The sequence below is a fragment of the Balaenoptera borealis genome (genome assembly GCF_965194805.1).
Source record: "Balaenoptera borealis genome assembly, chromosome: 1".
In the NCBI taxonomy this organism is placed as follows: domain Eukaryota; kingdom Metazoa; phylum Chordata; class Mammalia; order Artiodactyla; family Balaenopteridae; genus Balaenoptera; species Balaenoptera borealis.
In genome coordinates, this window is record NC_138860.1 from 85,411,119 (window position 1) to 85,424,103 (window position 12,985).

At 43.3% G+C, this 12,985-nt stretch overlaps 1 protein-coding gene across 11 annotated transcripts in view; it reads right to left on the minus strand.

The window, feature by feature from the left end:
* Nucleotides 1-262: 262 nt before the first annotated feature.
* The window catches only part of PIP5K1A (phosphatidylinositol-4-phosphate 5-kinase type 1 alpha), a 36,844-nt gene continuing 24,121 nt past the window's right edge, over nt 263-12,985 (minus strand). For 3 of the 11 annotated variants that reach the window (XM_082346606.1, XM_082346608.1, XM_082346605.1), the window contains 9 exons: nt 11,962-12,261; nt 9,531-9,736; nt 7,749-7,832; nt 6,893-6,941; nt 6,604-6,688; nt 5,394-5,540; nt 5,069-5,198; nt 2,165-2,213; nt 263-1,912 (listed from right to left, as the gene is read on the minus strand). In XM_082346606.1, the coding sequence (XP_082202732.1) occupies nt 1,910-1,912; nt 2,165-2,213; nt 5,069-5,198; nt 5,394-5,540; nt 6,604-6,688; nt 6,893-6,941; nt 7,749-7,832; nt 9,531-9,736; nt 11,962-12,261 (1,053 nt within the window). In that variant the 3' untranslated portion in view covers nt 263-1,909. The other 8 variants (XM_082346607.1, XM_082346609.1, XM_082346610.1 and 5 more) reach the window with 6 other exon arrangements.

A 12,985-nucleotide genomic window follows, 5' to 3' on the forward strand; every position in this document is an offset into this window, starting at 1 on the left:
AAATCCCTAGGCAACAGACCCACATTAATTCCCTTCCTAGTCATTCACAGCTTTTCCTTGTCAAGTTTAAGTTGTTAAGATGGAGGAGGTGACCAGAAGGTAACGAATGAAGCCACTTCTCTCAGCCTGAGTTAGACCGAAGCTGGAGTGAGGAAAAACTGGAAAGGATGCATTTGTTTCAGGGTAACATGAACAAAACTGAGCCTGAGGTAGGTGGGTGGAGCAGATGGTATACGAGAAAGAACCAGGAAGTAGCAAGAAGTCTAAATAACTGATGAAAGTTTAATACATTAAAACCAGGTATTTATCACTTTTATATTGTATTTGCCATTTCTGAACAATACAAAGTAGAGGCAAATAGTGACACTTCATAAAAATGTTGATTCCCCATTCCCTTCCCTAAGACCCAGCCTCCCTCAAATATTCCCTCCCACCCCCTACAGAACTCTGTCCTGAATAAAACACTTAAATACATCATAAATAGTAAATTATGAAAAAAAAAAATAGCAAGAATTGTTTCTTTTCTTCTTGTAAAAAAGAACATGGCAGCAAAGACAGGCAGCCAGAAACTGGCTGGGGGTGTCTAATATAGACAGTTACTCGGGGTATGAGCTAACCTACTATCAAGGCAGGGTGGGACGGAGAGGGGACAGGATGGGGATTCAACAATCTGCCTGAGATGCCAGGCCCCCTTCTTCCCCTGACAGGGGTAGGAGGATCAGATGGAGAACATGGGGAGGAGAGGGATTACACAGCCCCCGTTTCCACGTTCTCTGCATGAAGAGAGGCGGCAGGGCATGTGGCACAGCAATGACCTCACTAAGGCAAGAATCTGCTGGCTCTCCATGAGTTTAAGAGAATATTCTCTAGCCTCACAGTTATGGACTACCTGTTAAACAGACACAGGTGTCCCCTTCTCCATCTCAGCTCCACGAACAGCAGAACACTGTTGGAAAAGGTGGTAAGAGCAAGGAAGAAATCTCCTTTGGAGAAGAATCTAAAATTCATTTGATAAGTCTTCATATTTAGAAAAACAAGCAGAATACATTTCAAATTGCAAAACAGTAATAATCATTATGGCCTGGCCATGAGTAGGGTCCTGCCTAGGAAGGGTTCTGACCTTTTAGCCCTATGACTGCCCCACTGTTTAACAAAAGGGGTAAAGATTACCCCACGTCCCACTCTCTCCATTCCTTCAGCTTTCAGAAATTCATTAAGAGAGGAGGAGTTAAAGAGGAGCCGCTCCTGGCAGAGCAGCTTCTGTTTCTCAAACACCAGGGCTCTTCTGAGGGAACCCTATGAATACGCATCTCTCCAATACTTATGGAGTTTTGATCTGAAACTGTCTGGCTTGAAATTGTGTGCTATTTTTCTTTTCCTTTTTTAAGGAACCAAAAGAAGGCGGCTGGGAGGTGGTTAAACACCCTTACCCCCCAAAAAAACTTTACAAAGATTACAGGGGTCTTCTTCCACAGAAAAAGAGCTAAGGTCGGGATAATGTACCAGCCGGTCTGTCCTGAGGAAATTAAGAGTCCAGCTCCTGGTGAAAGGTAGATGAGGGGGAAGAAAACCACCAAGTCCAGCAACCCCACTTCCAATAGGAAGAATGGGGGTTTGAAAACAATTCAGTTGTGGAAGCAAGGCTGGCTAGTTGAAAACTTGTGCCACCAGCTCAGGAGTACAGAGGATGCTGCTGTCCTCAACTGTCCGAGGCACTAACGCCCATTCATGAGGAAGGGGAAGTAGAAGAGGTTCTTCTTCAGGGAGGAGACGGAGAGCTCCCTTAGCCTCCATTACATTTTTTTTGATGACCAAGAAAAAGAAAACTCAGCATTGCTGGGTCAAGGGCTGACATCTTGGGATCACAGAGATGGTAGAATCTTGCTCCAGGTCTTCCGAGGATTTTTGTTCACTGAAAAGGGAAAGGGTTTAAAGTTAAGGATGTGCAATATGAGACAAGGAGGCAGGAAAGGAATTCAAGTTTCCTTCTAGTTCAGTCTCAGCTTCCAAGTACAAGGTATCAGAAACAAAAATTTTGAAAAGTAAGATTTAGGGGGGCACCCAGTCCCCCTAACCCTGCCAATTACTTTGTTGCTCCACTCCATCAGTGATGCTCTTTATACCCTTCCAAAGCATCCACCTCCCCCACATCCCAGACACTTACATGGATGAACTCTGACTCTGGAACTTCATGCTTTTCCAAGAGGGTTGAGCTAACAGGAGGGGGAAAAAAATGGAGGCAGAAAGAATTAGTAAATAAATGAGAAAAGGGACTCTCAGGTCAAATCTCATACTGCTTCTCCATTTCACTGGGAATCAATTTAGGATTCAAAAAGAAGGGGCTAAGAAGCTACTAGATTCCGAAGCACATTGTTTTAATTAACTATTTACTTTCTTGTCTTGACTTCTATAAAATATTTCCTAACACCCTCCTCTACCTTCTTCAATCCCCAGGTGTGGTAGGCACCCAATGAACACTGCAGCCTGATAGTCATGCCATTGTGTAATTTTCTCCTCTTTAGTGTGGGCTGAACTTAGTGACTTTCTTCTAGTGAACAGAATGCACCACAGGAGATGTAAAGTCAATTCTGAGATTAGGCTACAAAAAGACTATAGCTTCCTCTTGGGCACCTGCTCTCTCACTTGTTTGCTCTGAGGAAGCTAGCTGCCATGCAGTGAGCTGCCTTATGGAAAGGACCATGTGACAAGGAACTGAGGGAACTGGCCAACAGCCAACAAAGAACTGAGCCCTTAGCCCAACAGCCTACAAGAAACTGAATCCTGCCAACAACCATATAGATAAGCTTGGAAGCTGATCCTCCCCTGGGCGAGCCTTCAGATGAGACCACACTGCTGGCTAATAGCTTCACTGTAACCTCCTGAGAGACTTTAAGCCAAAGGCACCCAGCTAAGCCACACCCAGATTCTTAAGCTACATTAAATCTGAGATAATAATGTTTGTTGTTTTTAGCTGCTAAAATTTGGGGTAATTTGTCACACAATAGATAATATATATTTTTGTACCTGGAAGTGAAGTGCTGCTGTAATAAAAATCTAAAATGTGGAAGTGGCTTTGGAAGAGGGAACTGGGTTTGCGGACAGTTTTAGTGAAAGTTTAAAAGTGCCCTGAATATACTGTAGAATTCTGGACTTTAAGGGGATTGCCAGTAAGGGCTTAAAGTGAAAAAAATCTTATTAAAAATTGAAGGAAAGGGGATCTTTGCAATGTAGTGGAACAACGTTTAGCAACAGTGTCATCTACAGTTACACGAAAAGTAGACTACGTGCCTAATGAACTGGGTGATCTGGCTAGGGAGATTTCTAAACCAAGTGTTGAAGGTGCCACCTGGTTTCTTCTTAATGCTTATAGTTAAAATATGAGAGAAGAAAAATAATTTCAGGGAAGGACTATTAAACAAAAAGAAGCCAAGACTTGATGGTTTTGAAAATTCTGAGCCTCTCCAGATAGCAAATAATGCTAAAATTAAGAAATGGATAAAATCTAAGGCACTGCCAGGAAAATGTGGTCTACAGATGAAGCCAAGGGTATGACTGTAAAACATCTGTTAAGAACTCAAAGTACTATTCAGTCATACAAAAAGCGATTCAAAAGATTAAGGGTATGTCTCTCAGATCCTCTCAACTTAACAGGATCTCTAAGAAGCATAGAGCTTATCAAGAAGGAATTTGTGGAGTGGCTTCTGTCTAATAGCGTGAATCCCAATGAGATTCATAGGAGGCCCACAAAATCTTTGAGGGTATTAGAGCAGCAGAAACATTGTCCTGCTTGGGCTAAAAGGGACAGAAATAGTACACAATGAAAAGAGACCACTGGATCCCCAAAATTCTGGCAAGAAGCAGGCCGAGAAAATTACTCAGCTGCAAACACATTGTAGTTTTCATGAAAAAGGAAGACTCAGAAGGCAAAACCAAGAGTCCAAAAGGTAGAGCCAAGAGCCACGAATTATTCTCATGCTTTGAGACCTGATAAAAGAAACTCCAACATTTGCTGGATTTTACACTAGCTATGGATCAGACTCCTCTGTGCCTCCCGTTCTGCCTTTTTTATACAGGAATGTGTAAAGAGGTTGTCTGTTGTTTGTCTCATCATTGTATGCTGGGTGTGTGGGGAGAAGATAGCCTGTCTCTTTAGTGTCACAGGTCCACAGTGATCGCTGCTTCCTGATACACTCTTAGGTAATTCATTCCTCAAGTGTGGGCTAGATTAAGTGACTAGAATGCAGAATAGGAGATTTGGTTATGAAAGACTGTGGCTTCTGCTTAGGTGCATGTACTGTCACTTGCTCATGCTAAGGGAAGCGAGCTGCCATGTTCTTAGTTGTCCTATGGAGGGGCTCATGTGGCAAAGAACTGAGGGAGGCCCCCAGAAAACAGCCAGCAAGAAACTAAGACCCTCAGTCCAGCAACTCACCAGAAACTGAATCCTGTCAAAAACCACATAAATGAGCTTAGAAGTGAAGCCTCTCAGTTGAGCCTTCAGATGAGCCTATAGCCCTGGACAAAGAGCTTCACTATCATGAAAGACCTTGCGCCAGAGGACCCAGTTAAGCTGCACCCAGATTTCTAACTCACAGAAACTATGACATATGTTTGTTATTTTAAGTCACTAAGTTCTGGGGTAATATATTATGATGTAATAGATGATTAACACACCAAAACCAAAATTAAATCACAATCTTTACACTGGATCCTTTTGAAAGGTTAACTGTTCACTGTCTTCAGTGCCTGGGAATCTTTCCAGCCTTAAATCCTAAGCTAAGAATTCTCACTTAACTCACCAGGAGATGAAGCATTAGTTGGGGTATTTTGATTGAATACCAGAAAAGTCTGTACATAAAGACTTCCCACCACCCCCTAAAAATGCAGAGATGTTGATACACTTTTCCAAATCACTAAAGATGAGCTCTTAGGAAGATGAACATGCAAAAATCTAGCGAAGAGCAAAAGACAAACAATAGTCTCTGGAAAAAACAGAATTATGGAGGTTCTCAAGGACCTGAAGAGGGAGATGAGAAGATTACATGGAGAAAGGGGCCAAGGAACCAACCTTGTAGTTAGCATTTGCAAAGTCTCTCCAACTACAGGTGAGAAATAGGGGTCAGGAATAGTCGAGACCTCACTGATTTTCTCTAAAGGTGGAGTCTGAGGTAAAACATCAGGACGACCGAAGTGGACGCCTGGAAAAAAGAAAGGGGAAGAAAATCAATAAATAAAAAAGAAGAGAAAAGGGGGTGGGGAAAATATAGGAAAAAATATATAGCAACTTGGATTTTCGTGGACAGGAACGGGGAGTAGAGGTCCTAAGCAGACAAGGACTCAGAAGGAAGGGAGGGAGTGCCCCATCACACGGGGACCCCAACCCTGGCGCTGACCTGGCTCCACTTCCGCCTTTGTTGTCACTTGTGCCTTGTGTTCCCCAGAGACCGATGGCTGGTAAGTTACGCAGGAGTTGCCGCTGGGGCCTGCTCGCCGAGAGAAAGATGAGCCAGACCGAAACTTTTTGGAAGGAGAGGGCTTCACTTCAAAAGGGAAAGAGAGAGCCTACTTAGCACCCACCTCAGAAACCGTCACCAAGACATAGATACAACTTGCTAGCGTCCCCAACACAAACCCAAAGTTGTTCCTCTGCAAAGCAGGAAAAGGGGTTAATGTCAACAAAGATGGGCTCTATGAACTACTCTTCAGAGGAGGGGGCATCTCAGTCCACTTCACTTTGGAAAAGAAGCAGAGAACCTAGAGGAAAGGAGACACATATCTCTCCCCTCCTACATACAACCTCAATGGTTTTGCTTCCGCCTGATGACATGTCTCCTATTCTGTAATTCCTTTGTTCTTTAATAGTATCCTTCAGTTAAACCAGACAAAGATGACCCTTTCACTCTATATCCCTGTAGCACTTACACACACAGCACGATGGTGATACTTTACACTTGTTTATATATCACTTTGAAAAGACTTCGAAAGGATTTTTCCATGTTTCTTAAGACTGTTTGGCATGCCTAAGTCCGCTCTGCCTCACCGAGGGACAACTGATGCCTATGATGAGGAGACAGAGATGGGAAGGAGGAGCTGGAATTTGCCAGTGGCAGCAGCGTGAAAGGTTTGGAAAGAAGAACATTGGCACTTCCCAACCAAGAAAGTTGAGGGAAGAGACTAAGAACAACTGCTAAGCAGAAATGAATAAGTGCTTCTCCAACCTTTTGATCCTAATCTAAGAACTTCCTGGCCTTGGGGATATGGTAATATTCTTGCCTATCTCTGTCCATAAAAGTCCAGCTTTGCCTATCTCAGCCTGTGGCATGGGTCCTACACCCACAACTAAACATTTTTACAACCCCACCATTTTCTCAGAAATGCCCCTCCCCTCAATGACACATGTAGGGATTGCCAGGGGGAAAGCAGCAACTTGGAAACAACTGAGACAGACAAAGTGACCGACATAAGAATGGGCAGCAGCTCTCACGGGATGTGGGTAGAGTAGGAGAAGCCTCTGGCTTTGGCAATTCCCTGACAGAGGTGTCCTGCCCCCCATCTCTTGAAGTAAGGGAGCCATTGGAGGGTCATCTGGCAGAAGCCACTTACAGGGGATCTTCTTGAACACTGTAGTGCACATGAAGCGCTGGAACCGTTCGGCGTAGAAGCTTGGGCGATGCACTGATACGGTGTCCTGCAGAGCAAAAGAGATAGCTGCAGGGTTAGAGAGCAGGAGGCCCAGCAAGAGGATCTCTAGTCCAAGGGCCGTTTTTCCCTAGGCTGAGACCCTAGCAGAAGGGTAGAACCCACAAATGAAATAAGGTAAGAGGAAACTGAGGGGGCAAATCAGAAGTGAGAGAGGCAGAAAGAGGAGAGCCTCTAGCTGACTGCTACTCACCCCATCATGTACCAGAGCTTTCCAAGAGTGCTCCAACTTCTTAACAAACCTGCCAAGAAAAATGTATATCATGCATTCACATTAAATGAATGACCTTATAGTTTTCTACTTTACAGAGTTAAAAGAACAATCACGGGAGCAAAGAGAGAGACCGGGAAAGCACCCCCACTATTATGCTGGCTTTCCAAAGAACAGACAGGGTAGTGCTTATTCCACATGGAGATCGAAGCTGTTTCTAGATAAGTCGATTATTGCCCCCCTCAGAAAGGGGTAGTCAATATGTCCCGGCAAGTCAGGGACAAGAATATTTATTGTAAAAGGGGAGCTGGAGAGACAGATGGGCAAACCTGGAAGGGGGCCAAGTACTGTCCAGTCCTCATTAGTACCTGAAACCTTACAGGAGCAAAACTGGGGTCTAACATGTCCAGCTCTTCCTTCACTACCACTCCACTGCCTGAATTCCACAGGCTAATACTTTTCACAGAACACAGTGATCCTCTTGTTTTTCCTCCATGGAAAGGAGGGATGTGTTTCCAGCTGTATCCTAATGTAGAGTATGACTCATCTCACAGGTTTTCCACAAAAAGCCAGAGAGATGGCGTTTCTACCCTGGTGCTTCTAAGGACTGACTCAGCTTTCCACAGAGGTGTATGCTATGTTTGGGGAGATGGTGGGATAAGGAAGCCAACAGACAGGCATAATCAGGAAATAAAAAACCATCTGAAACCCAATGAGGCAAGCAGCCAGACTGCAACTTACTCTTCTTGCTTCAGGAAGAATTTGGTGACACCCATCTAAAAGAGCAATGTGAGTAAATCTACATCCACTCTGCCCCTAGGATCTATATGCTCCTCACCTGTAAGACTGCAGAATGTCAATGATCCCAATATAAAGCAGCAGCCTTTCCCCTTTACTATTCCGGGCCGGGATGCCACCCATACTGGGGAAGACAAGAAGGAAAGAGTAAGAAAATCTTTTGTCTAGCAGGCAGAGGTTTCTGCTAACCTCAAATCAGATCAGGACATGTAACTGAGACCTAAGCATAGTTAGAAGTCTCATCTTCCATAAACTGGGGAAGAGTGAGAGACTTCGCCCAGCCCCACCCACTTTGGCTTATGTATTATAACCTCTTTCTCTCCAAATCTCACCTGCCTGCTTCTCCCACCCCAAATTCACGGGAGAATCTAAAAATCACCCCTACTCAGCAATTTTAGGAATACTCTCCCAATTAACTCTAAACTTCCTTAGTACTCTACTCTTTTTTTTTTTTTTGGCTGCGCTGCAAGGCTTGTGGGATCTTAGTTCCCTGATCAGGGATCGAACTGGGGCTCTCAGCAGTGAAAGCATGGAGTCCTAACCACTGGACCGCCCGGGAATTCCTCCCCAGTACTTTCATATTTTAATTTATGCCCACTGAGACACTCTTCTGGAGAGTCATGGTAAAGAATACTTTAAAATGAAACCACTTAAAAGACATTTGATACTTTAGTAACTACACTTCCTTGATCCATGATGGTAACAAAGACACCTTCCATAAAGAAGTCTATAATAAATTGTTTTTGATGAAGTTCTAATATAATTTGCAGGCGTGCATCTAAGACTCTGAGTGAACATTTTTTTAAAAGTCTTGGACTTCCCTGGTGGCGCAGTAGTTAAGAAACTGCCTGCCAATGCAGGGAACACGGGTTCGATCCCTAGTCTGGGAAGATCCCACATGCTGCGAAGCAACTAAGCCCATGTGCCACAACTACTGAGTCTACACTCTAGAGGCCATAAGCCACAACTACTGAGCCCACGTGCCACAACTACTGAAGCCCATGCACTCTAGGGGCCCACATGCTGCAACTACTGAGCCTACATGCTGCAACTGCCGAAGCTCACACGCCTAGAGCCGGTGCTCCGCAACAAGAGAAGCCACCGCAATGAGAAGCCCGTGCACCACAACGAAGAGTAGCTCCCATTCGCCGCAACTAGAGAAAGCCCGTGCACAGCAACGAAGACCAAATGCAGCCAAAAGTAAATTAAAAAAAAAAAAAAAAAAAGGTCTCAGGACTTCCCTGGTGGTGCAGTGGTTAAGAATCTGCCTTCCAATGCAGAGGACATGGGTTCGACCCCTGTTCAGGGAACTAGATCCCACATGCATGCCTCAACTAAGAGTTTGCATGCCACAACTAAGGAGCCCACCAGCCGCAACTAAGGAGCACACATGCCGCAACTAAAGGAGCCAGTGAACCGCAACTAAGGAGCCAGCAAGCCGCAACTAAGGAGCCTGCCTGCCACAACTGAGACTCAGTGCAACCAAAAATAAAAAATAAATAAAATAAAAATAAAATAACAACAACAACAAAAAGAAATATGTTTGTTTAAAACTAAATAAGTAAATAAATAAATAAAATTCAAAAAAAAAGAAGTCTCTTAATTTTGAATAGTTCTCCTTCCCAGATGTACAAATCCCAAATTTAAGACATCTTCCTTTCCTTTTACATTCTTAGGAAAGCTCATCCTATAGTTCTGTAAGCATTAATGCTATTGACTTAACTGCTGAATAAAGGCTACTCCTTCTCAGAAGCTGCGTCCCTCCCTCAAGAAAAAGTGCTCTGAGCCTATACACTCCTTCCCAGCGCCCGAGTCCACTCACTGGTCATCAGTCTCCATGGTGCCACCTCGTCGAGCCTCGCCCTGGATAGATTCCATGGCTGTGGAATAGAGAGCCTTTTGGGGGGCTGGTCTACGAGTGTCAGTTGAATATTGTGCTTCATTGCCTAAAGGCTCTCGTTGTGCATGATCTATGTTATGGATTGACACCAGGAGGCTATAGTCCATTATCTTGAAGCTCTGCAGCACCTAATGGAAGGAAAAAACATGATCTGAGCCTTGGGAGGTACGAGAATCTTTTTTCAGGACCTCACAGCTTTCCTGATCTAATTGTTCTTGATAGTGAACCTCCAGAGCTAACCACAGGATTATCCTTTGCTCCTCCTACTCCTTGGAGAACAGTACATTGACCTCCTCTGGTCACCCTTCACTGATATCCCTTCAGCTTTCCTTCACCAGAGTACATACAAATTAGGCCACGGCCTAGCCCACAAGATCCTCTTTGTTTGTTCTTTCCTTGTATCTCTTCATGAAAAGAACATTATATTCTCAATGAAAGAAGAAACACATATCTGAGCTCTAAAAAATCCACAAGGAGGGTCTGGTAAAAGTAAACTTTGTGACAGAGCAGATCTGTGGCAGGTCCTTATATGGCTAGCTTCACTTCAGTTCATTATTTGCTGAATCCCTACCATCTGTAGGCACTGTGCCTGCTTATGTGGATACAAAGATACGTAAGAGAGCTTCTGTCCTCATGGATATTATAATTTAGAAAGGGAAACTAATGTAAAAATAAATACAATACAGTCTACTATGTGTAACAATGGAAGTGCATACATGATTGAGGAATACTACAGAGACGTACATAAATAGGTTTATGAGGGATCGATTAGAGAGAAAATACGTGCAAGTAAATAAAGGAAGGAAAGAAGAATGCCAAGGCCTGGAAGCATGAAACAGCAGGCTACGTGCAGGGAGGTATAATCTGGTGTTGCTAGAACATAAAATGCAAAGGCTAGGTGTTTGGCACATGAGAGAGGATGGTAGGGGCAAGAAATGACAGGCCTGATGTGTCATATTAAGGAGCCTGGATTGTTTCCTACAGTTCTCAACCTTGTATATTTCCACCAGTTCCAGTAGCTCACTTTGGGGGTTTTGGTAGGTGGATAGAGTAAGGGATAAAGAGAGTTCAGGACTGATTCTTATGTGTGGTTTGAAAAACCTCTCTGCTCCACCAAGTCTCCAGTCCTCACAACCAAAAGAGCCAAACTAAAATAGGCATTATCCTGGAAGTAGATGCAGAGTAAGCAAAGAAAGGCAAGGATGGATAACATCATGGACTGAATAGAAGATGACAATCCTACAAAAGCAGTTTGCAAAAAAAAAAAACAAAAACAAAAAAAAAGGTGAAAAAATCAGTAGGGAAAGATGTCACAAAAACCAACTGATGTTGAGAAAGTGGAATCAATCAACTGTCAAACACTGCAGAAAATTCAAGGAAGGACTGAGAAGTACTCTCTATTCGGCATCTAGGTGGTCATTGGAGAGAGCAGTTCAGTTGAAGTGGTGAGGGCAAAAGCCAGGACACAGTGGGTTGAGGCAGGAACAGGAGAAGAGAAAGGGAAAAGAGAAATGGAGGCATCATTAAATGAAGACATTGAAAAACATTCTCCTAATCTTAAAATAAAAAAGAGATAAACTTGTTTGTATATAGATAGAAAACAGTCAGTTGAGGCTGAAGCCAGAGGTGGGAAAGGAAGTAAGTGATGAAGCAGGATCCTAGAGAAACAGGAGGAAATGGATCTAGGTCACAAAGGGACTGACCTGGAATAATCGACCAAGTTGCGAAGAAAATATAGATTAAGGATGGTTAAGTGTAGATCCATTTATAAAGTGATGATGGGGGCAGGACAAAGGGATGGTACAGAATAGAAAGTTGAGGTAGTTTGTTGAGAAACAAGGCTGGGGGGATGAGAGTCAGAAAACTGTTTGAAGAGAGTGCCAATCATGTGCAATCTCTGGGAGGAACAGGAAATGGATTGATGAGGAATACTGAGGGCCCAGGTAGGGCTGGATATCATAAATCTGTAGAGATGCCAGTAAACACAGTTGTGTGATTTTTTTCAGCAGCACTCAGCTTCTAAGTTATAAATTTGGATTTGGCAGACAGGACCAAAAACTGAGCAATGGTGATGCTGGTATGAAAATAAGGAGAATGTATGCTTATGAGGCCCAGGACAGGTAGCAGGTAGAGAAAAAAAAGACAGGGGAGGGGAGTTAGACAAACGGGGAGAAAGTAAAAATGTAAAGGCATAAATGATCTAATATAAAAGTTATTTTAAATGAAGTCTGGCACAGATGGAGCTAAGGAACAGAGTCCCGTCTCCCACAGATTAGATGCCTAAGAATGACCAAGCTGTTTTAGAGTCTGAGATTTCTGGTGCCTGAGAGAGAAGGAAATATGACAAACTCACCAAACAGTCGCGCTGCAGGGTCTTGCACAGAGCATTGTACATATCGGCATCCAAAAAGAGACCATCAGGGATGTCTTGTAAGAAGTCCAGGTCTTTAAGGGTGGGGAGAGGCTTGTCTCGCTCTTTTTGGGAAGCCCGCCTTTTGTAGGTTGAGCCCTTGAGGTCATATTTGATATGCATCTTGACTGACCGTGGTAAGAGATTGTTCATCACCACAATTCGAATGTTCTTGCCACCTGCCTGCACACAGTACAGTCCATAGAACTTAGGCAGCAAAGTCCGAGGGTTCTGGTTGAGGTTCTGAGGGCAAGAAAGTAAAAAGAAGTAGAAGAGCAAGTTAGCTGATTTTCAATAAAACTCAAGGGCAAAAGCTGTCACCCCGCTTCCTTTGTCTGTTACATGGGATTCAGATACAATCTGCCCATAAGCCCACATTACATTTGTTTAAAATTTCCCAATGTATCTATCTCAATAATGAGATCACCACCAAGCCAAGTGGCAGGCCTACAATATAGTAAGCAGTCAGGATACTAAACATATGATGAACATGTTCCTTCAGAGAGGTTTAAGAGAAGACAGCACTGAAAAAGACTTAATGCTTAGCCTTCTGTATAGTATATTCTTGTGAGTATGAAAGGAGGCAAAGGAGAGTTCCCTAACTTCTCCAGAACCTCCAAGAGGTATCAGTCAGAGTAAGAAAAAATACAGTATTATCAAGGGAAGTAACCAACCTCATACTCTACTCTAGGAGCTGGACTAAGAATGGAAAGCAGAATCATCATTGAATAAAAACAAAATAAACAAATGGGACCTAATTAAACTTAGAAGCTTTCGCACAGCAAAGGAAACCATCAACAAAATGAAGAGAAAGCCCAAAAAATGGGAGAAAATATTTGCAAATGAAGTGACAGACAAGTGATTTTTCTCCAAAATATACAAACAGCTCATGCAGCTCAGTAAAAAAAAAAAAAAACAACCCAATCAAAAAATGGGTAGAAGATATAGACATTTCTCCAAAGAAGAC